General features: G+C 45.1%; 2 protein-coding genes across 3 annotated transcripts in view; both read right to left on the minus strand.

Moving 5' to 3' along the window:
• Positions 1-785: 785 nt before the first annotated feature.
• On the minus strand, positions 786-14,303 carry PRR9 (proline rich 9). Its single transcript, XM_082450398.1, is given in 4 exon segments — positions 786-6,405; positions 6,409-6,434; positions 6,437-12,139; positions 12,491-14,303. Coding segments are annotated over 3 exon segments (399 nt in total). The 5' UTR covers positions 6,594-12,139; positions 12,491-14,303; the 3' UTR covers positions 786-6,189.
• Positions 14,303-24,265, minus strand: part of LELP1 (late cornified envelope like proline rich 1) — a 39,736-nt gene continuing 29,773 nt past the window's right edge. For both annotated transcript variants that reach the window (XM_082450368.1, XM_082450367.1), the window contains exon 2: positions 14,303-23,320. In XM_082450368.1, coding sequence (XP_082306494.1) covers positions 23,000-23,299 — 300 coding nt within the window. In that variant the 5' untranslated portion in view covers positions 23,300-23,320 and the 3' untranslated portion in view covers positions 14,303-22,999. The remainder of the gene's footprint in view (positions 23,321-24,265) is intronic.

Below are 24,265 nucleotides of genomic sequence, written 5' to 3' on the forward strand. Positions count from 1 at the left end.
CGGCCATCTCTGACTCAGGCCCAGCGCTTCCATGGCCAGTAGGTGGTGCTGTTGGGAAGAGAAAAGGGGTCCCCAGGGCTTTTATTTATTTATTTTTATTTATTTATGGCTGTGTTGGGTCTTCGTTTCTGTGCGAGGGCTTTCTCCAGTTGTGGCAAGCGGGGGCCACTCTTCATCGCGGTGCGCGGGCCTCTCACTATCGCGGCCTCTCTTGTTGTGGAGCACAGGCTCCACACGCGCAGGCTCAGCAATTGCGGCTCACCGGCCCAGTTGCTCCGCGGCCTGTGGGATCTTCCCAGACCAGGGCACGAACCCGTGTCCCCTGCATTGGTAGGCAGATTCTCAACCACTGCGCCACCAGGGAAGCCCTCCCCAGGGCTTTTAAAGGCTGGCCAGTGGTTGAGACTGTTGGAGAGGAGGAGAGATGGGGACCTTCAGGTTAGATGGCTCTGCCAGCCCAACTGCCTCTTCTTCTAGCCATTTCCAGGTGTGAGGCCAGTGTCTGTGGGAGAGAAGGGAGAGCAGGAGTGGGTGAGTTCAGACCTGGCGCCCACTGACTGAGATGTCCTGGGGCTAATGATGGTAGTGGGGATGGAGAGGGAAGACGTGGGGATATCCCCCACTATACTACCTCTCTGAGCCAGGACCTGCCAGTTCGTGCTTATACAGGGCTGATCTGGGCACCTGCCAGTTGATCTAATGTTCTTCAGCCAACACACACACACACACATGCAGAATGGGGCTAGGGAGGGGGGCCAGGCCACAGGCACTAAGCCTTCTGGGCTTGTGGTTTTCCAGAGAGGTCTTCCTATTCCAACCTTGGGCTGCAAGTTTCTCCAGTGTGGAGAGTCTCCTCTGCTCTACCTCTGTATTCCCATACCATCAAGCATCGTGTCTTATACATGCAGGTACCTGGTTAGGGTGATCATATCATCTTGGTTCTTGGGGGACTATCCCAATGTTAACACCAAAGTCCTGCATCCTGGGAACCCCCTCAGTTCCAGGCCAGCCAGGATGATTTTGGTCACCCTAACAATAAAAGAAGCCTCCTTCATCTCTGCCTCAGAGGACATGCTGGTTGGCTGGCTCCGAGAGTGTCTAAGACTTAATGTGGTTGGTCCTGTGAAGACAGCCAAAGAGCACAGCCAGGCCCATGGGCCACCATCTGGGGCTCTCGTGCTGACAGGAGACACAGGCCACTCACACACAAGGCAGCTGTAAGGGAACACAGACCCCTAGGGACCAGTGTGGGTGCATGGCGCCCAGGCTGAAGTGCAGCAGGGGTCTCCCTCTGCACTTAGGAAGTGGGCCTGACATCATGGAAGGTTTCCTGGAGGAGGTGAGTTTGAAACACATGGGTCGGCAGACACAAGCAGGAGGAGAATCCTGGGTTGGAGAGGGGCAGGTGCAGGCGGTAAGTAGGCTACGATGGTTGTCAGGTGCACATGCGTGTGGAACAGATGGACCACACTGGCTCAGGAGAGAAAGGAGGTCCAGAAGACAAGGTAGTAAGGAATAAAGGGGAAAGAGGTATGCTAAACCCTGGCTGAGAAGATTGGATTTGGAAGTTAGTGAGGAATTACTGCAAGGTGCCACTCAGGGCTGAAGTGTTTGGCCCAAAACACATATTTAGAAAAGTCCTAAATTTGGGGGAGCCACTTCCCATCACTTACCTGTCCTCCTTTCCTTTAGCCTCAAGCCATGGTCCACTCTCTGTGGGTCGCCAGGAGTTTGGGCCCCCAAAGGGCCTCTGGGGAGTATATTAGAGGTCAGAGTAATTTCCTCTGTCTCCTGACCTCAGGGTCAGGTCTTCTGAATCTCCCTGTCCCACTAGGCTCCTCTGCCCCCAGTCCCAACTCTGCCCAAGAGAATTAGATGAGTGAGGTGAGTCTCAGTGCTAGACAAGCAGAGGGAAGCTTAGCTGTCACACTGGCATCATCACCTGCTAGTTGTACACCTCCAGTTCGTAGAAGCATGACAAGTCCAAAAGCAGCTCCTGTCACCAGCAAACAGATCTCATCATATGAATTTTCTTAAACTGAACCCAAATTTGTAATTTCTGCCTATTTCTCTTCCAACTCCATCCTTTGCAAACTCACAGAAATCCATTTCCTCCCTCACAAAAGCCCTTAAAATTCTTGAGCACAGCTATCCTGCTCCTTTGGCCAATTTCTTCTCTAGACTAAATAGATTTCAACAGTTGCTACAGTGAAAGTCCTCAGGCCATGGTTCCATCACGCATCCCCCTCCCCTGGGGCCTCTGGAGCCTGGCACGGGGCCTGTGCAGAGCGGTTCTCCACAAACAGCTACCGAAGGAGTGGATGAATCCCACCACCCTCCTTTATGCTCCTGTCAGTTTGCATCTTCTTCTCCTGGCACACAGAGCCCATGGGTCCCACGCTTGTCACATATTGAGTTAACTGGGTCAAAAGTTGAAGTCAAGTCAAGTTAGAGAAAATTTAAAAGTTTATGGTATGAACAAAAGGACAGTTTGCAGAACTGGAAGACTTCTAGCAGAAAGTGGCAAGAAGCTGAGAAAAAGAGGGTCGTAGCTTGGTTTCTTTTCTTTCTTTCTTTTTTTGATGTGGACCATTTTTAAAGTCTTTATTGAATTTGTTACAATATTGCTTCTGTTTTATGTTTTGGCTGTTTGGCCCTGAAGCATGTGGGATTTTAGCTCCCTGACCAGGGATCAAACCTGCACCCACTGCACTGGGGAGCAAAGTCTTAACCACTGGGCCACCAGGGAAGTCCCTATAGCTCTGTTTCTAAAGTGAGGAAGTACATTGATCTCTACCATGATTGGCCACTAGAAGCCTGCATCCCTTTTTGGCTAACGGTGCTACACAAAATTACTCTTTTGTAGCTGATTGGCTGGGAAGCTATGAAATCATGCTGACATGAGGAAAGCTTAAGTTTGCTTATGGTCAGAAGCCAACATTTTGGGGGAATCAGGACAGTTTTAGTTTTGGTTATGTGGCTGTGGGTGTTTGGTGGAGGGATATATGAAAACTATGACATCTGTTTGTGGTTTTCTTTAACAATTGTCAACAAAGACTCCTAGCATCTGGGACTCTCCCTGGTAATACCCGCCAGCACCCCCCCCCCCGATTCTGAAAGGCTTCAGCTCAGATGCAAACAACTGAGGGAGTCTAGCTGTCGTGGCCTTGGTCCTGGCTGTCCCCATGGCCCAGGTCTGTGTCACTAGGACCCCAGCAGCAACAGCAGTGCAGGAAGGGCTGGGTCAGAGCTCTGTGAGCACGAGCACGGTGCGGTGGTTTCTATGACAGAGACTGACGAAGGCCTGCTGGCTCCCTGACGTCTGCTCCCTTATCTGCAATCTGCAGGTTTGTCTCCCTCCATCTGTTGAGGCCTCCCCTGTAATCAGTGGATTGTTCTCTCTTGGATATGGCCGGACTCTCCCTGCTCATCTGCCCCGTGCTTCCGCTCAGCATCTGAGTGTCTGATCTTGGACTCCAATATGTGCACACTTTTAATGCCAGAGATCAAAGACATTCCTTGGGCTTGAGCCAGGCTGGAGAAATGTCCCAGAGCATCCTCAGCCCAGTCAGAAGCTTCCCTGCTGGGAAGGCTCTCTGGAGTCTCTTTGCAGGCTGGAGCCCTGGGGAGCAGCTGGCTTATTCCAAAATTGGAAAATGGAAGAGAAAACTTGTTCCAAGCAGGCAAGAGAACTGATTCAGACCCCTGGAGATGTTCAGGGACTTGATATGCACAGGAGGTTTTGGAAAGTGTCCTCTGGCATGTGTGGCCTGTGGAAAGACAGCTCTCTAGCTCTGCACAGGGATGCTGCCTGCTTGGATCTTCAGCACCTGGCACTTGGTAGGTGATCAGTGAGCGCTTCTTAGGTGCATGAATGAATGAATGAGAAGAAGACAGCTTCTAGAAACTTCATCTGTGTGCCATGGGCACTTTCCTCATGCAAATAAGAGTCTGTTGTGGAGTCAAGAGAAACTCCGGTTAGAATCTTGACTTCACTACTTACTAGCTTTGTGATGCCATACCAGTTCCTTAACAAAGGGGCAATATACACCCCCTGAGGCTACTGTCAGTCTTCCCTTAGAGAATGTGTGTAGACCTCAGGGCCTGGCACTTGCCACCTGCAGACTCAGTGAGTGCCTGAGGGCTCCATGTTGCCACTTGAAATCTCCCCCAAATCATCCTCCAGCTCTTTCTTGCCTTAGAAAATCTCTAAGATTGAGACACTGGGGCGGTCCCAGTGCTGGAAAGACCTCAGTTCAGCCAAACAGCTGAGACCTTGGGCTCCCCTTCAGGGAGGGGCTGTCCTGGCCATCCATGGGGGCACAGCCATACAGGCCGAGGAGAAAGGGGGACCCGGGGGATGAAGGAGGAACCTCTTTACCCCTCAGGAGGCTGGCCCTTGACTCAAGCCTCAGGGCCCAGGTCAAACCTCAGGGCACAGCTGAGAAACCACCATTGGTTCTCTCCTGTAAGTCTGGAGTCTACTTGGCCCTTTCATGCAACCTCAGAGCCCACAGCCTTGTGTATCCTCCACAACTGTGCAGTGACAGGGTGCAGGGAGGTGACCCAGGCTGCCTGACTTTTCTGAAATCTGACCAGATGGTAGGGCAGAGTTTGTGTTCATCTCAGAGGCACACCTAGGTCTTCCTTCTGACAGGGATGCTATGCTTGTGGGTATCATGGCTCTTCCATGTAACTCCCTTCCTACCCATTTTAGCCCTTTTGTCTGGAAAACAAGGATCAGAGAAGACAGATGCTGTAGTGGAAAGAATCCTGGACCTGAAGTTTTGAGGCCCCAGTCCCAGGTGGATTTTCTCAGGTGTAAAATGTGGGCATAGGTGAGCCTATGATATATTGTGGATGGGGGTGCGATGGTCCAGGTGCCCCTTAAGGAGGCTCCTTTCAGCATGGCTGTTCTATGTACCTTAAAGGGCTGTTTCTTTTTTTTTTAAAGGTATTTTTAAAAAAAATTAATATTAATTAATTTTTGGCCGCGTTGGGTCTTTGTTGCTGTGCGCGGGCTTTCTCTAGTTGCGGTGAGCGGGGGTTACTCTTTGTTCCGGTGTGTGGGCTTCTCATTGTGGTGGCTTCTCTTGTTGCAGAGCACGGGCTCTAGGCGCACGGGCTTCAGGAGTTGTGGCTCATGGGCTGTGGAGCGCAGGCTTAGTAGTTGTGGCGCGCGGGCTTAGTTGCTCTGTGGCATGTTGGATCTTCCGGGACCAGGGCTCGAACCCGTGTCCCCTGCCTTGGCAGGTGGATTCTTAACCACTGTGCCACCAGGGAAGCCCTGGAGGGCTGTTTTTTATTCCTATTCCAGGTTCTCAAAAAAGGAAAAAATAGTCATCACAAGCACAGCAGGTTGTTGGTTGGTGGAGAGGAATGAGCACACATCAAGTCCGGCATCAGTTTTAGGATCAGCTTTATTCTGCATTTTACCTTCACCAGGGAGAAGAAAGCAAAGAAGCTGGAGAACAGACCAGCCTGCACCACACAGTCACAAATCACATCTCTAAAGAGTATACATGGTGGAAACAAAGGGCCTAAAGCAGGTCAGCAATGAAGCACAAAGATCAACCACCAGGACCCCAAACATTTCATCTCGTCTTTCCTTATTGGCTGTTTGGAATAAATCATTTACATTTCATTTAGTTTCCTTTTCTAAAGCACAACCAACATTCCAACATCTAATCATTTTCTGTTCTTTTTTGGGGATGCAGAGACAAAATTACCCAGTTTTTGATTTTTGCAACATCACCAACTTCTTCTCCACATGCATGGTGGTGGTGATCCACACAAAGTCCACCAAAATTCAGTTTGTTTTGAGGCTCAAGTGAGAGGTTGACACTCTGAAAGAAAGATGGAGGCATCCTTGGCTGTTACACGCCCAGGGTTGGGTGAATTTTTGCCCCAAAGGAGCTGAACTAGGCTTCTGTGGGCGCCCCTGATAACCACATCATTCCTACAGCAGAGACATTCTAGTAGATTGTTGACAACAACATTTATTCACAGAGGTTGAGGAAATACAGAGAGAACTGTCTTCAGAGACACAGACCAAGTCCTGGGATACTGAAGAAGGCAGGAAGCAAGAGCAGGGTGCACACAGACGTACCCATAGGAGAAGGTCACCATGACAGGGGTTGAAGTTGGGCTGGGATCATCTTCTTGACCCCCAAATGGCATTATGAGCAGCTACTTTCCCTTGCCAGGGGGTAAGCACTTCTCCTGGACTTTCTGTGGGCAAACCTCCACACGTTTTGTCTGAGATATCTCCTGGCATGGCTCCACACACTGAGGTGGGCTTTGGTCTTGACATAGAGGTAGGCATGGGTCTTGGCCTTGCTGTAAGAAGTTTTCTTGGTTTAGCTCCTGGCACTGAGGAAGACACACCTCTTGAGCTTGCACTGGTCACTTCTTTTGGCAAGGGTGCTGGCATGGGGGAGGCACACCTCCTCAGCCTTTGCCTGGCAATGCCCTTGGGTCTTTTGAAGACATGCAGGAGGCATGCCTGGCTGTTTGCACTGCTGCTTATTAAAGGACATCCTAGGGTGATTTGCAGGACCTGAAACAAACACAAGCTTTGAAATTATTTGCATTAACAGTAACAGACTGGGAATTGGGGGGATGAAGGATTGTTAGAGGGGAACGGGGAGCGAATGATTATTAACACTAAGAACTGATTTCTCTGCTGATTTTTATGCCTTTCTCTTTTCTATCCCTACTTCAGCTTTCTCTGACACCCGTCTCCTAAGTGGGGATATTCTCAGAGCTTTTGTCAATATCTATAGGCCAAAACTCCTAAACCCAATCCTTCCATGGGTCTTTTCCTTCTCTCCTATTTGACTAATCTTTTTGAAAATTAGATGCAGGAGACTAGATAGAATACACAGAATGGTTTGAGAAGCCCAAGAAATGGCAAACAACGTCAAAAATCAGTAGAAAATACAGTCCAGTAGAGGAAGAGAATAGTAGCCTCCCCGAGACAGAGCAGAAAGGGAGAGAGGACACAGACGTCCCCACTTACCTGATCGTCAACAAGACTCAACAAAGGATGTGGATGGAGGAGGCTAGCCTGGTAGGGACTTTTATATAGTGCTTGGTCCAGTCTCCTGCAAGACAGACTGGCTACATGGGCTGAGGTCTTAATTGTGGAGTCACCATAACGAGCTTCCTCTGAAATTGTCCATGGTTTGAGTCACTGCTTGGGATGCCTGTTAATCAGCCTCCATTTTGACCTCTGGGTCCTCACCAGACCTCAGCAGGGAGGGGCTCCTGTCAGATCTCTCTTCTTAAAGGCAGCCACAAAAGAACGTTCATAAAACGTTATCTGTCTCAAAACTAGGACTGGGTTCCTTGCCTGCCCAAACTGGCTCAGGATGTGGTGAGAGATATGATCCACCTTGCTCATCTTGTCTTCACCCATGGGGAGAATTTATGCCTAAAGCCTGGGGTCTGTCTGGGTCAAGGGCTCATATGGCCACTTTCAGGCATTTCCACTGGATGCTTCTTCAAAGTCAAACTCATAGGACCCAAGCAAACAAAGGACCTACAGCATCCTGGAGAGAGTGATTTTCCTGAATGGAGGTCTTGAGAGAAATTGGAGTCATTTGTTACTCTTGGGTTGTAAAGTAGGCTGGAGGGGAAGAGAAAGGAGGGAGAAGGCAGATAATCTTCATCTTCTCAACCTTGATTTATGACACTTCTAAGAGTGGAGTTATTCAGAGTTTTCATAGTGACCAAAAAACAGGACGGAACAAGGTTAATCTGTCTCCTTGCCTTCTGGAAAAACCTTTTTTAGAACTCAGGTCAATAAAAACCAGGGGGATGAAAGGAAAAGTTTCAAAGCAAACACACCCAGTTTTCTCTGCTTGTAAGTCTCTGTTTGGGTTGTCACTTCTACCTTGTTTGTCCTCCCTTTCCAGGCCTGTAGAAATCTTAAGCATTTGTCAAGTCTCCACTCAAGTCTATTATCTTCCAAGGAGCCTTTCCTGATTACTCTAAACTAGAAACACATTTGTCTCTTTCTGAACTCCCATAGAATCTATTGTTTGTGCTATTTATATGACATTTACTATCATTATTGAGAATTCCAGTTATTTATGTACAAGATCTTATTATTATACTGGGTTGTAGGTTCTAGATTGTAGGGCCTGTGCCATAGACAGAGTAAGTGGAAGATAAAAGATTACTGATGGAGTAAATGCATTAAGTAAAGAATGAAGAAGGTGAATGTGGGAGACAACGGGGTGTAGAGGAGGATTTCATGTAATGGAAAAATGGGAAAACATTCATTATAAAAGAAGCCCCTAGATCATAATGTGGTGAATTGTGCTTGTTTGCTAAAGTTGAACAAATTCCAAGGACTTTAAAGCTTCAATAGGTAGGTTTAGGTCATTTCCTAGAAGAGGTATTTGGCTAAAATCAGAAAATCCTTCAAAGATTTATATAGTTTTTGGATGCTTGCTCCTGAAAATGTTTTCAAAAGGTGAGCTGGGGGAGACCAGGTGATATTTTGTCCTTTAGGACTGGTGCATGGAGGATTGATGTAGCACCAACGTGGTCCCCCTCAGTGTCCTGGTGAGAGACAAATGCCTGGATGGGGAAGGGTCAGAGGCTGGCCAGGGGATTGGTGCTGATGTTCCTGTGAGGGATGTGATCTTTGGGAGGCTGTGGTGGGTGTGGGGGTGTGTGGGATGAGGAGAGGGATTTGGAAGATCCATGGGAGTAACTGAAGAGATAGGTCATTTGGAGAATCTGGGAACTGGATGGTCAGGTGTAGAATGGGGACTCTTCTCCTCCTTTTCCTTCTCCTCTTTTTTCATCTCTTCCTTCCATTTCTCCTTTCCCTCTTCATGGCCTTAAACTTTTGTGTGGAATGCTGTCTAAGAGACAAAGCAACCCCCCCGAAGTCCTAGGAGGCAAAGAATTCTCTGTCACTGAGTTTATTCATTCATTCTTTCAGTCATTCTTGGCCCTGCTTTCAAGGGGCTCACAGTCTCATGGGAAAGATGGGCGGAGGTAAGTCCCCACATCCCAGAAGAAGGCCCCTTCATTAGCCTTGAGTGGAAGGTCCTGGAAGGCTCTGGGGGAACAGATGTCTGTGCTGTGTTTTACTGGACAGTAGGAATTACTGCCCAGGAGGGTGGGCAGGGAACTTCCAGGAAGCCTGGAGGAAGGAATCCTTGTTAGAAGCCTGTTGAGATGAGAAGAGAGTAGAGGCTGACTCAGAAAAGGGGTGGGTGAGAGATTAGGGGAGGAGACATGCTTGGTTGAGATCTTCAAGTTTTCTGCAGCAGGATGCCTGAGAAGACCTTGCTCATGCCACATGGATTTCTGTGTTTTTGGCTGAGCCTAAGGAGAAGGAGACCTAATAGAAGTGCAGAACAATGGAGAAACCAGGTCACGGTCTCATGGAGGGGGGTGAAGGCAGTTAAGAAAAGCCCAGAGCTCACCTCCTCTCAAAGGACTTTCTGCCTGACACTGCTGATTACATTGAAGTGGGTCCAGTGCAAGCACAAGGGTCTTTCAATGTGAAGAGGCAGAAGGGTCAGTGTCAGAGTGATGTGATGTGATGTGAGAAAGACTTGGCCATTGCATGTTTTGAAGATGGAAGGAGACCCCAGGCCAGGAATGTGGACAATCTCTAGAGGCTGGAAAAGACAAGGAAACAGATCCTCCCCTAGAGCCTCCAGAAAGAAATGTAGCCCTGCTGGCATTTTGATTTTAGCCCAGAGAGAACTGTGTTAGACTCCTGACGTCCAGAACTGGATGATAATAAATTTCTGATGTTTAAAAAAATTCTTTTTATTGAGGTATAGCTGTTTTACAATGTTGGGTTAGTTTTACTGTACAGCGAAGTGAAGTAGAGTTCCCTGTGCTATACAGCAGGCTCTTATTAGTTATCTATTTTATATATATTAGTGTATATGTGTCAATCCCAATCTCCCAATTCATCCCCCCTCCCAATATCTGATATTTTAACCCACTAAAGTTGTGGTGACTTGTTACAGCAGCAACGGAAAATTAATATACCTTCCCAATGTCTGAATTTCTTGGGGACTCTGGAGGAGGGAAGTCTCAAATGAAGAATTAAATTCCCAGCTTAATCCTCCTTTATTTAAGTGTATCAGCCAAAGACTAGCTTTTGGTAATGCATGGAGAAAGAATGGACTCAGGATCCCACTGACCTAGGGTTGACTCTATTACATAGGGTATGTGTAATATTGGATAAGCTCTTTAGCATCTCAGAGTCTCAATTTCCTCTTGTGGAAAAGGGATAACGCTATTTCACAGATTTCTTGTGAGGAATAAGTTAGAAAACATATGCACCAACACTTAGGGCCATCAAGCTATTTACAGAATGTTAGTGCAATCTGAATCTGTTCAGGACTCATCTCCTTCATGAAGCCTTCTTGATTCCCCTCAGTTCTCCTTGTTCTATTTCCTTTCCTCTGTCCCCGCAGCACTCAGCCTCTGACATGTACTTTTCTATGCATTGTGATGCAGTAGACAGAGTACTGCACAGAGACCCGAGAAACCTGGCTCTGTCCCTAACAGGATGTGTGACTTCAGGCAAGTCCCTGACCCTCTCTGGCCTCACATTCATCATCTTTAAAATGGGAAAGTTAGACTAGGAATCAGTTGAGTCCATTCCACCTCTGACATTCGGTGATACTATACCTGTGATCATGAATGATTAGCCTGGTATCTACATGACTTTGAAGTGTGTGCACACATGTGTGTGTTGTGGGCTCTTCCTCCTTGATTAGGTTATAATCCACCCACAGGAAGACCCAGTCTTCTATCTTCTGCATGTGGCAGTGACCTAGCCAGGTGGCTGAGTGACCTAAGGTGACCTGTCTTTTCCTTGGTGCAGAGAGGGAGTATTTGGGGTCTGAGCCCTCAAAAATCAACCTTAGTGGCCCAGTATCTGGGCCTGGGCTGGGACAGCTTTGGGGAGATTGTTCCACCCCACATCTTAAGATAAGGTGACTCAGTAATTTCTCTAACCATCCCCAGCCCTCCAGCGAGACTGGGGACAATCTGATTGAATACCACCTGAGAATTAAGATTTTAGATTTCTACAGCTGTCATTATTGGGAGCCAGGGTGTAATTACACAGGGTCAGCAGAAGAGAGTCAAGTGTGTGCAGGACATTGCTTCCCCCCCGCCCCCAATTCCCATCAAATAACTATCTCCTTTGTTCAGATCATAAAAGTTCCCAGACAGACTCCTCTGATTCACTCGGCTGGCCCCGTCAGCATATTACAGGACAATGGCTCTGATAAAGCTGAATGGTGAAGAATGTGGCCCTTCTCATTTCCTGGGGAGTAGGTACCTCTGGAGAGCTTTTGCAGCTTGTGGGTTCCTGAGGCAGAGCCCATGTCTCCTCTTACTTCCTTTCCTCTGGTGTCACCCACGCAGGGAGTTTGAATCAGAGGTTGTGGGAATGGCTCTGGATCACAGGCCACAGGCCCAGAGGGGACATGAGAGGCCACCGGACTCCACCTGCTTGTTTTAGCCCAGCATGTGCTTTAAATAGGAGGCGTGGAATCATTTATTGACTGCATTTTTTAAGATGAGGAAACAGGGGCAAAAGTGCTAAGGGTCTTGTTCAAGGTCACGTGGTAAGCTCGTGTCTGGACTAGAGGCTGGTCCATGTAAAAACATTTAGGAAACCACTGTATTCGGGATTCTTTATAAATTTCAAGGAGGCAACAAAGATACAGGGTCAGCAGTTCTTAAAATTTTCGGGGTGATGAGGAAATATTCATAGGTACATGTCTTCACCTTCAGGCGGTTCATGGCCCCCAGGTTAAAGACCACTGACACAGAAAATGGGGAGAAACGATGTTCCTAAATTGTTTGGGCTTGATATTGGTCTTCAATCCTTTTACCTTTTGAGTCTGGATCCTGGGTCGTCTTGGCCTAAATTTGGGTTAGAAATCCTGAACTCTTCTAACAACCAACTCACTGTGCTGTTGTTACTTAAATGTTAAGTTGTTTTCCTCTCTGGAGCTTCATTTCCTCACCTGGACACTGAGAGCCTATTAAATGCCACACCCAAAAGTCCACTTCTGGCTCCTACCATAATTCGTGGTCTCCTGGGGCCTAGCTGGAGAAACGGCCTTCAAAATCTTGCCTTTGAGGGCTTCCCTGGTGGCGCAGTGGTTGAGAATCTGCCTGCTAATGCAGGGGACACGGGTTCGAGCCCTGGTCTGGGAAGATCCCACATGCCACGGAGCAACTAGGCCCGTGAGCCACAACTACTGAGCCTGCGCGTCTGGAGCCTGTGCTCCGCAACAAGAGAGGCCACGATAGTGAGAGGCCTGCGCACTGCGATGAAGAGTGGCCCCCGCTTGCCGCAACTCGAGAAAGCCCTAGCACAGAAACGAAGACCCAACATAGTAATCAATCAATAAATAAATCTTTAAAAAAAAAAAAAAAAGCCTGTGCCTTTAAAAAAAACAAAAAACAAAAAACAAAATCTTGCCTTCGAAGATATTTGTCTTCCTTCTCTATAACTCTCCCTTTCTCCGTCAGACCCACTGCCTCACGCAGCAGATGGCAAGAAGCTCTTGTCAGAGTAGGTGATGGGTGATGACTCCAGGTGCTGCCCTAGGTTCTTGAGTGCTCCTGCATCCAGGCTTTCTAAGTTCAGTTTCCCCTGTGGGGGGCTTTACATATGTCATTTCACTTAGTCACTGCTCTCCAAACTTTGGAAGGACATTTTTTTCTCATTCTTCAGGTGAAGAAACTGTGACCCCTTCTTCCCCAGAGGTGAAACATCTTGTCTGGTCTACACAGCTGGGAGGGCAGAGCTCATTTTGAATCTATGTCTGTGAGATGACAAGCCTTTTCCTTTTACCATTTTGCCTTCCCAGGTGAGGCCAGGGGTAGGGCTGGCAGGATCTGCATCTTGTGCCTGAGGGAAAGTGACCAAGGCCAGGTGCCTTTCTCTCAGTCCCAGGCCACCCACATTCAGCCTCTTCCCCACTCCCCACCTCTGGATTCTGGGAATGACTCCATTGAGTGAGAGTAAGGAGCACAGCGGACAGGGGCTCAGCCCAGAGCAATACCCTCCTCTTTGGAAAGCTGCTTCCAAAGCCACTGAGGACTCACTCATTTATTATTATTGAATATCTGCTGAGTGTGCCAGGCCATCTCTGTTCTCAAAGAGCTCTCAGTCCAGTGTAAATGGATAACCAGATCATGGCATGGTAAGTATCACAGGAGAGAAAGGGTCTAAGACCACAGAAAGGGGCCTTTAACCAGCCTGCGGGTGGAAGGTGGGGGCAGCTTCTTGGAGCAGGTGACCCCTGAGTTGGCCTCAGAGACGACAACTTGCTGAAATGGATCTGTCAGAGGAGGATTCAGGGGAAGAAGGAAGGATGATGGAGGAGAAACAAGTGTAAAGTCACGAAGGCCAGAAGCTCTCTACTGGGCTAGGAAATACGCACAATTACCTGTTGTTGGGCTGCAAAGTTCTAGAAGGAGGTAGAGGAGTGGTGAGATAAACCTAGAGAAGAGGCAGGGCCAGATCCTGAGGAATTTTACATGACAGGTTAAGTCATTAGATGTTCTTTAGGCAAAGAGGAGCCTTTAAGGGTTTTAGGCAAGAGAGTGACATGCTTAGATTTGAGTTTGGGCAAGACTTCCTTGCTGGCTTCTGCTGGAGGGAGGGCTCGAGGAAGGGGAGCTTGAGGCTTCAGAAGCCAGTAAGGAGGTTCCGAGTGGTGAGGTGAGAGAAGATGAGAACATGTCTGGTGGAAAAAGCCATGAAGCCTCAGTCTGAGCAGAATTTTCTCTGAGCCTGGGAGAGAACATGGAGCTCTCGAGGTGAGACATGTGAGGTTTCCTGCACCTGGAAGATGGCTGCAGCTGAAAATACCCCAGTATGTATTTTACCATCAGTTTGTATCTTAGAATCCCTGTGTTTGGCAGTTGACTTTCTCTATTTACTGATCTGTTTGCTGAACACCAACAGTTGTGAAGTAGAAGCAGTTATGACTTATCATCAATAAAGCCTCCCAGGATGAGCCTGTGCTCCTGCCCCTGGCTGGAATATTTGGTCATGTGGAAGCAGGCTCGGAAAATAACACAGTTTTGGTAAATGGTTACTTCCTGCCATCTCTCCAGTTCCATCTATGTGGTGGTGGGGGATTCGTGAACATGATCTCTGAGGTTCCTTCCAGTTTTAGAGCTTCAAAGCTAAACATCCCTGTGTTCTGTGCCCACCTTTTCATAACACTGGCTCACCTTACCAGTCACCCCCAGCTGGCTTTGTTGGGGAAGACTTAAAAGTGCTTTTGAAGGCTGGCTGTACACTCCCTGGTTCTCGGGAATGTGTGATGCAAGAGTCTCCTCTTGCCGCCATTTTAATGGACCCTGAGAACTGCTTTCCCATAAAAGTGGAAGGCTTGGTCCTGCCCCCTCACATTATCTGTGAGCCATCAGCCTGGCACTGCACAGATTCTCATGGTGCCACTCTTCAGGTGTTACTCCCAAGCCCCAGCAGCAGTCAACTACCCCAAAAGGAGGTGGGTGCCCACCGCTGGGGCTTGGGAGTAAGTATGGCATTCTGCAGGGAGCTGGCAAACTCATCACATTCTAGCTGTCTTCCCACAAATTGCCTTTGATCCAGTTTTTTTTTTTGCTGGGAAAGTAGCCATTAAGAGATGTCTATCTTTGGTTTCATTTACATAGGAGAAAAGAGAACTAAATTGGCAAATGGATGGATTCGTGTTCTCAGAACTGCCCTCCACCCAGTCTGTGCCGAGTCCTCAGAGCCCCCTGGGAGAGCACCAGCCCCTGACCAACACTGCGATGGAGCTGCTTGGCTGTGGGACTGAGATCTTATCCCTTGGAGGCAGACACCCAAGTGGGGGTGCCTTCTTTTATACATGCACGTGCTCAGGTGGAGGAAGACATTTTTCCTTCTTTTCCTTTTTTTTTGTTCATTGAGCAAATGAAAGGACTTAGAGGGTCTCGGAAGTATTCATGATTATATCATTTTTTCCCCATTACAAAAGAAATAAAAGCCTATTAATAAAAATTCGGAAAATAAAAATACTTCACTGGTTACTCATACTCCATTGTACTAAAATGACTAGAATGTTGAACATTTTCCTTTATTATTATTATTATTATTCATAGAAATTTTTGGTTAAATATAGTTGTCTATGCCATACATTCAATTGGGACCAGGAGGCACCTCTCTGCAGGACTCTGCAGTGTGGGTGCCAGGCTCCATTTCTTTCCAGGAGACCCTGAGACCCCAAGGCTCCCATGTCAGAGAAAGCAACTAATAGTTTTCAATCTGAAAAATGAGGGGGTTGCACCCTAAAAGGCCTTGTCTAGCTCTTGTGTCCTAAAAGTGCTTCTGCAACCAGGATATTATATGACCTTGGTTTGGTGGGGGTCCCAGGTGTCTTTTCCTGGGCACAGTTTGAACTATCTGTAGTTATTGTACCTTTTGCTATTCTGAGCAATTTTTCCAGACTCAGAAGGATGGAAAGCTGTTTATGGGCCATGATTCCAAAGGGAGTACCTCAGGTGTGCCCTCTTTCTTATTTTTTAACATCTTTATTGGAGTATAATTGCTTTAAAATGGTGTGTTAATTTCTGCTGAAAAACAAAGTGAATCAGCTATACATATACATATATCCCCATATCCCCTCCCTCTTGTGTCTCCCTCCCACTCTCCCTATCCCACCCCTCTAGGTGGTCACAAAACACTGTGCTGATCTCCTTGTGCGATGCGGCTTCTTCCCATAGCTAGCTATTTTACATTTGGTAGTATATATGTCCAAGCCACTCTCTCACTTTGTCCCAGCTTACCCTTTGCCCTCCCTGTGTCCTCAAGCCCATTCTCTACATCTGTGTCTTTATTCCTGTCCTGCCCCTAGGGTCTTCAGAACCATTTTTATTTTTAGATTCCATATACATGTGTTAGTTTACGGTATTTGTTTTTCTCTTTCTGACTTACTTCACTCTGTATGACAGTCTCTAGGTCAATCCACCTCACTATATATGTGCCACATCTCCTTTATCCATTCATCTATCGATGGACACTTAGGTTGCTTCCATGTCCTGGCTATTGTAAATAGAGCTGCAATGAACATTGTGGTACATGACTCTTTTTGAATTATGGTTTTCTCAGGGTATATGTCCAGTAGTGGGATTCCTGGGTCGTATGGTATTTCTATTTTTAATTTTTTAAGGAACCTCCATACAGTTCTCCATAGTGGCTGTATCAATTCACATTCCCACCAACAGTGCAAGAGGGTTCCCTTTTCTCCACACCCTCTCCAGCATTTATTGTTTGTAGATTTTTTGATGATGGCCATTCTGACTGGTGTGATGTGATACCTCATTGTAGTTTTGATTTGCATTTCTCTAATGATTAGTGATGTTGAGCATCCTTTCATGTGTTTGTCGGCAATTGGTATATCTTCTTTGGAGAAATGTCTATTTAGGTCTTGTGCCCTTTTTTGGATTGGGTTCTTAGGTTTTTTGATATTGAGCTGCGTGAGTTGCTTGTATGTTTCGGAGATTAATCCTTTGTCCATTGCTTCGTTTGCAAATATTTTCTCCCATTCTGAGGGTTGTCTTTTCATCTTGTTTATGGTTTCCTTTGCTGTGCAAAAGCTTTTAAGTTTCATTAGGTCCCATTTGTTTATTTTTGTTTTTATTTCCATTATTCTAGGAGGTGGGTCAAAAAGGATCTTGCTGTCATTTATGTAATAGAGTGTTCTCCCTATGTTTTCCTCTAAGAGTTTGATAGTGTCTGGCTTTACAGTTAGGTCTTTAATCCATTTTGAGTTTATTTTTGTGTATGTTGTTGGGAGTGTTCTAATTTCATTCTTTTACATATAGCTGTCCAGTTTTCCCAGCACCGCTTATTGAAGAGGCTGTCATTTCTCCATTGTATATCCTTGCTTCCTTTATCAAAGATAAGGTGACCATATGTGTGTGGGTTTATCTCTCGGCTTTCTATCCTGTCCCATTGATCTATATTTCTGTTTTTGTGCCAATACCATACTGTCTTGATTACTGTAGCTTTGTAGTATAGTCTGAAGTCAGGGAGAATGATTCCTCCAGATCCGTTTTTCTTTCTCAAGATTGCTTTGGCTATTCGGGGTCTTTTGTGTTTCCATAGAAATTGTGAATTTTTTTGTCCTAGTTCTGTGAAAAATGCCATTGGTAGTTTGATACGGATTGCATTGAATCTGTAGATTGCTTTGGGTAGTAGAGTCATTTTCACAATATTGATTCTTCCAATCGAAAACATTGTGTATCTCTCCATCTATTTGTATCATCTTTAATATCTTTCATCAGTGTCTTATAGTTTTCTGCATACAGGTCTTCTCTCTCCTTAAGTAGGTTTATTCCTAGGTATTTTAGTCTTTTTGTTGCAGTGGTAAATGGGAGTGTTTCCTTAATTTCTCTTTCAGATTTTTCATCATTAGTGTATAGGAATGCAAGAGATTTCTGTGCATTAATTTTGTATCCTGCTACTTTACCAATTTCATTGATTAGCTCTAGTAGTTTTCTGGTAGCATCATTAGGATTCTCTATGTATACTATTATGTCACCTGCAAACAGTGACAGTTTTACTTCTTCTTTTCTGATTTGGATTCCTTTTATTTCTTTTTCTTCTCTGATTGCTGTGGCTAAAACTTCCAAAACTATGTTGAATAACAGTACTGAGAGTGGGCAACCTTGTCTTGTTCCTGATCTTAGTGGAAATGGGTTCAGTTTTTCACCATTGAGAACGATGTTGGCTGTGGGTTTGTCATATATGGCGTTTATTATGTTGAGGTAAGTTCCCTCTATGCCTACTTTCTGGAGGGATTTTTATCAATTTTCTTTTGAATTTTGTCAAAAGCTTTTTCTGCATCTATTGAGATGATCATATGGTTTTTCTCCTTCAATTTGTTAATATGGTTTCTCACATTGATTGATTTGCGTGTATTGAAGAATCCTTGCATTCCAGGGATAAACCCCACTAGATCATGGTGATCCTTTTAATGTGCTGTTGGATTCTGTTTGCTGGTATTTTGTTGTGGATTTTTACATGTATGTTCATCAGTGATATTGGCCTGTAGTTTTCTTTTTTTGTGACATCTTTGTCTGGTTTTGGTATCATGGTGATGGTGGCCACGTAGAATGAGTTTGGGAGTGTTCCTCCCTCTGCTACATTTTGGAAGAGTTTGAGAAGGATAGGTGTTAGGTGTACTCTAAATGTTTGATAGAATTCGCCTGTGAAGCCATCTGGTCCTGGGGTTTTGTTTGTTGGAAGGTTTTTAATAACAGTTTCAATTTCAGTGCTTGTGATTGGTCTGTTTATACTTTCTATTTCCTCTTCGTTCAGTCTTGGGAGGTTGTGCTTTTCTAAGAATGTGTCCATTTCTTCTAGGTTGTCCATTTTATTGGCATATAGTTGCTTGTAGTAATCTCTCATGATCGTTTGTATTTCTGCAGTGTCAGTTGTTGCTTCTCCTTTTTCATTTCTAATTCTGTTGATCTGAGTCTTCTTCCTTTTTTTCTTCATGAGTGTTGCTAATGGCTTATCAATTTTGTTTATCTTCTGAAAGAACCAGTTTTTAGTTTTACTGATCTTTGCTATTGTTTCCTTCATTTCTTTTTCATTTATTTCTGATCTGATCTTTATGATTTCTTTCCTTCTGCTAGCTTTGGGATTTTTTTGTTCTTCTTTCTCTAATTGCTTTAGGTGTAAGGTTAGGTTGTTTATTTGAGGTGTTTCTTGTTTCTTGAGGCAGGATTGTGTTGCTATAAACTTCCCTCTTAGAACTGCTTTTGCTTCATCCCATACGTTTTGGGCCGTCCTGTTTTCATTGTTATTTGTTTCTAGGTATTTTTTGATTTCCTCTTTGATTTCTTCAGTGATCTCTTGGTTATTTAGTAGTGTATTGTTTAGCCTCCATGTGTTGTATATTTTACAGTTTTCTTCTTGTAATTGGTATCTAGACTCATAGCGTTGTGGTCGGGAAAGGTATTTGATACAGTTTCAATTTTCTTAAATTTACCAAGGCTTGTTTTATGACCCAGAATATGATCTATTCTGGAGAATGTTCCATGAACACTTGAGAAGCAAGTGTATTCTGTTGTTTTTGGATGGAATGTCCTATAAATAGCAATTCAGTCCATCATGTTTAATGTATCATTCAAAACTTGTGTTTCCTTATTTATTTTCATTTTTGTTGATCTGTCCATTGGTGAAAGTGGTGTGTTAAAGTCCCCTAGTATGATTGTGTTACTGTCAATTTCCCCTTCAATGGTCGTTAGCGTTTGCCTTATGTATTGAAGTGCTCCTATGTTGGGTGTACAAATATTTACAATTGTTATATCTTCTTCTTGGATTGATCCCTTGATCATTATGTAGTGTTTTTCTTTGAATCTTGTAATAGTCTTTATTATAAAGTCTATTTTGTCTGATATGAGAATTGCTACTCCAGCTTTCTTTTGATTTCCATTTTAATGGAATATGTTTTTCCATCCCCTCGCTTTCAGTGTGTATGTGTCCGTAGGCCTGAAGTGGGTGTCTTGTAGACAGCTTATATATGGGACTTGTTTTGGTATCCATTCAGCCAGTATATGTCTTTTGGTTGGAGCATTTAATCCACTTACATTTAAAGTAATTGTTGATATGTATATTCCTATTACCATTTTCTTAATTGTTTTGTGTTTGTCATTGTAGGTCTTTTCTTTCTCTTGTGTTGCCTGCCTAGAGAAGTTCCTTTAGTATTTGTTGTAAAGCTGGTTTGGTGGTCATGAATTCTCTTAGCTTTGCTTGTCTGTATAGCTTTTAATTTCTCTGTTGAATCGGAATGAGATCTTTGCTGGGTAGAGCAATCTTGTTTGTAGGTTTTTCTCTTTCATCACTTTAAATATGTCCTGCCACACCCTTCTGGCTTGCAGAGTTTCTGCTGAAAGATCGGCTGTTAACCTTATGGGGATTCCCTTGTGTGTTATTTGTTGTTTTTCCCTTGTTGCTTTTAATATGTTTTCTTTGTATTTAATTTTTAATAGTTTGGTAAATATGTGTCTTGGCATGTTTCTCCTTGGATTTATCCTGTATGTGATTCTTTGCACTTCCTGGACTTGACTGACAATTTCCTTTTCCATATTAGGGAAGTTTTCAACTATAATCTGTTTAATATTTTTTCAGACCCTTTCTTTTTCTCTTCTTCTTCTGAGACCCCTATAATTCGAATATTGGTGTGTTTAATGTTGTCCCAGAGGTCTCTAAGACTGCCCTCCATTCTTTTCATTCTTTTTTCTTTATTCTGCTGTGTGGTAGTTATTTCCACTATTATATTTTCCAGGTCACTTATCCATTCTTCTGCCTCAGTATTCTGCTATTGATTCCTTCCAGAGAATTTTAAATTTCATTTATTGTGTTGTTCTTCATTGTTTTTTTGCTCTTTAGTTCTTCTAGGTCCTTGTTAAACATTCTTGTATTTTCTCCATTCTATTTCCAAGATTTTGGATCATCTTTGCTATCATTACTCTGAATTCTTTTTCAGGTAGACTGCCCATTTCCTCTTCATTTGTTTGTTCTGGTGGGTTTTACCTTGCTCCTTCATCTTCTGTGTGTTTCTCTGTCTTCTCATTTTGCATAACTTACTGTGTTTTGGGTCTCCTTTTTGCAGGTTGCAGGTTCATCTTTCCCATTGTTTTTCGTGTCTTCCCCCAGTGGCTAAGGTTGGTTCAGTGGGTTGTGTAGGCTTCCTGGTGGAGGGGACTGGTGCCCATGTTCAGATGGATGAGGCTGTTGTCTTTCTGGTGGGCAATCCCATGCATGGTGGGGTGTTTTTGGCTGTCTGTGAACTTATTATTATTTTAGGAATCCTCTCTGCTAATGGGTGGGGCTGTGTTCCTGTCTTGCTAGTTGTTTGGCATGACGTGTCCATCACTGGAGCTTACTGGTTGTTGTGTGGAGCTGGCTCTTAGCATTTAGATGGAGATATCTGGGAGAGCTCTTGCCAATTGATATTATGAGGGGCCGGCGGGTCCCTGGTGGACCAATGTCCTGAAGTCGGCTCTCCCACCTCAGAGGCTCAGGCCTGACACCCAGCCAGAGCACCAAGACCCTGTCAGCCACATGGCTTTTTGGTATGGATTCATTGGCAAAGGCACAAGGGCGCCTTCTGAAGTGATTGTTATTTTCTGTATCCTGATTGGCGTTTAAGATCTGTCCATTGCAAAATAAGTAAATTGTATTTCAATTAAAAAAACTGAGCCGTGAAAATTTCTGATCCTTTTCAGTCTCTTTCACAATCCAATCTTAAGGAAGCACATAAAATAATACCTGCGAATGTCTGAACAGGACGCAGTTCTGGATGTTTCAAGTTCTAAATCACAGGACATCAGGTAAAGAAGCAGGTTGGTAGAATCACTTCCACTTATAACATGACCTGGCCTCTTTCATTAACTTTGTGACAGCAAAGAATCCTAAACCTACTTCTGCTTAGATGTTGTGAGCTGTGATGATAACCTGGGTTTTTGGAAAGAACCAATCAGGTTTCTTTCCTGAAATAACAGGAATATCTCATACCCAACCCATCAACAACGTGGGTCCACCTGGCCAAGGACCTTACCACATGGAGAGGTCTAAGAGGTGAGGATACCCATCCTGAAGAGAAGTGGAGACTGGTGGGGATGAGGGAGATTGAAACAGTGGCGGTGAATCAATGCTCTCTGACCCTGAAGTCCTGGTTCCTATAGTTCTCTTTTAATTCTACGTGCCCCCTCCTCATCCTAATATCCTTCCCAGCAATATGAACTGATAACTTCCCTTTTGTGAATTAAGCCACTTTGATGTGTACTCCCTGTAGCTGCTTGTACACTAACATATCAGCTGTGAAAACTTTTCTGGTTCATTCCTAATTGAGGTCCTCCCAGATTTATCATTTTCTATTTCTTTGTACTTAACTATTTCTTTGGAAATTGTATATAGATTCACAGAAAGTTGCAGAAATAGAGATCCCATGTCCCCTTCACTGGAATTCTCTCAAGGGTGACATGGTGACATGCTGCATAACTATACTCCAGGATCAAAGCCAGCCAAGTGACATTGGTGTAATCTGCAAACTCCTCTTTTATTTCTTATTTTTTAGAAGAATGCTTAGCTGTGCTTACTGGTATCAGTTGGAACCTGACTATTGCACTCAGGAGATTTACAGCCTGACGAGGAAGTGAAGCACAGGGCAGTCAAGTTCAGGTGTGTTGTGTCACACGTGGGCAGGTACAGTGTGCTCCCCTCAGTGTGTCCCAGCAAACCAGGCACTTGGCATTTGTTAACTTCTTAAGCCACACAACAACCAGGTAACACTAGTACTATTAGTATTCCTTTTACAGAGAGAAGGAAACTAGGGCTCAGAGAAGGTAACCAATGGGCTTAAGGTCACAAAATTTTGGGGGAGCAGAGCTAGAGTTTAAACCCATGCAGCCTGTTTTCAGAGTGTTCTGCCCAAGCATTATGCAATGGGACTAATAGCCAAGGGTAGAATTCTTTCCCTGAGTCTTTGTGGAACTTTCCCCAGCGCCATTCCTGTTTCCCCTCACACACTCTTCCCCCCTTGTGCTCATTGGGTTCCTGGGGTTAGCCACTTCAATAGCCATGTTTATGGCTCTCTCAGGCTGTGCTGTAGCAGGAGTGCATTCCCTGGGTTCACCTCTCAGAAGATGCCACGTCCCTCTATGCAGCAGGTGGGGTTAGAGACCTGGCCGTCTTTCAAGGATGTTGAATGTGGAGGGCCAGGGTCCTAGCCTCACCCTCAGGGGGTTGCTTCTTGGTGGTATAATGCTGGAAAACAAGAAACAAACCAAAAACTACCAAGAAACCAGGAGAAGAAAGTCTTGCACAGCAGAGGAACACATTTACTTGTCAGTTCATGGCTTCAGTTCTCAGCCCCATAGTGGTGAATATGGTGGAGATGGTGGAGGTAGTGGGCTGGGTAGTGCCCTTGGTGCCTCACTCTGGGGGTGGGCAGGGTGGTGGGCATTTAGGAGGACAGGGCTTGGAACATGGCTTCGGAGGGGAGGGAGCTGGGCATGGGCATGGTGGAGGGCACAGTGCGGGACATGGGGGACACAGGGGACACTTTGGTGGTGCTGGGCACTTTTCCCGTGGGCACTTTTCAGAGCACCGTTGCAGCAGCTTCTTTAAACAGCTGGGCTGGCATTTAGTCTCACACCTTTGTTTACACCTGGGATCACATTGCTTGGGCTCATTCTTAGGTTCACTAGGTTTGTTTTTATCATCACTCGACATTCCTTCTTGATTTTCTGAGCCCTGCAACGAAATACGTGACAGGTTATGTGTGGGAGACCACATTGCAAGGTGGGAGAGGACCAGTACAGCCTTCCAACACACACCTCCTGCCCTGCCCATTCTTGTTCTTAAGAAAGCCTTTCCTGGGATATGTTCAGGCTCTAGAATAAATTCTCATCTGAGGGCTGTCCTCTTGTCCTTGCAGTGCATTGGTGACAACATTTCTTGATCTCTACACCATTACTATGCTTTCTTTTCATTTATTCTTGTCTCCATTCCATAGCCCCTAGCAGGAGTTCTTAACCTTAGGGTCCTGGGACGTCGCCCCCACCCCCAATCCAACCATGAGAACCATATTTAACCATGTATTTATCAATATAATTGGTATCTTCTGTAACCCCATGTATTTTATTTCATTCATTTTAAAACATTATTCTGAAGAGTCCCTAAGCTTGATCAGACTTCTAAAGGCGTCCATGGCACAACAACAGTTTTAAAGAACTCCTGTAAGGGCACCTCCCTATCCCTCTGGAGATGGAATGGGAGGATATATTAGTGGGTTTGGGGACCTAGGACACTTCTTCCAATTCTATGTCTTGCCTAAGCCCTCAGAACCTTGAGAACTGCTTTCATCACTTGAGGACTGAGCATGGAAAAGAATTGAATTCCTACCATGGCTGGGCTCCCATGGACCACTCTAGGAACTCCTCCCCCTGGTGATTAGGGTAAGGGAAGAAGTTAAGAGAAGAGGAGATAAACTGGGAAATTCTAGTTTCTCTGAAAATATGAATGTTGGAGCCACAAAATATGATTTTAGGGAGTAAATCCTTTTCCCCTCTGTTAAGTTTTGCCCTGAGCTAGGTCTTCCTCTATAGACTGTTTGACTTCTGGATATGGACAGGACTTTTCAGTCTCTGACAATACTTGCATGTCGAATCTAATTGGCACATCTTTGATTTCCTTTAA

Source organism: Balaenoptera physalus, assembly GCF_965194825.1.
Source record: "Balaenoptera physalus genome assembly, chromosome: 1".
Classification (NCBI taxonomy): Eukaryota; Metazoa; Chordata; class Mammalia; order Artiodactyla; family Balaenopteridae; genus Balaenoptera; species Balaenoptera physalus.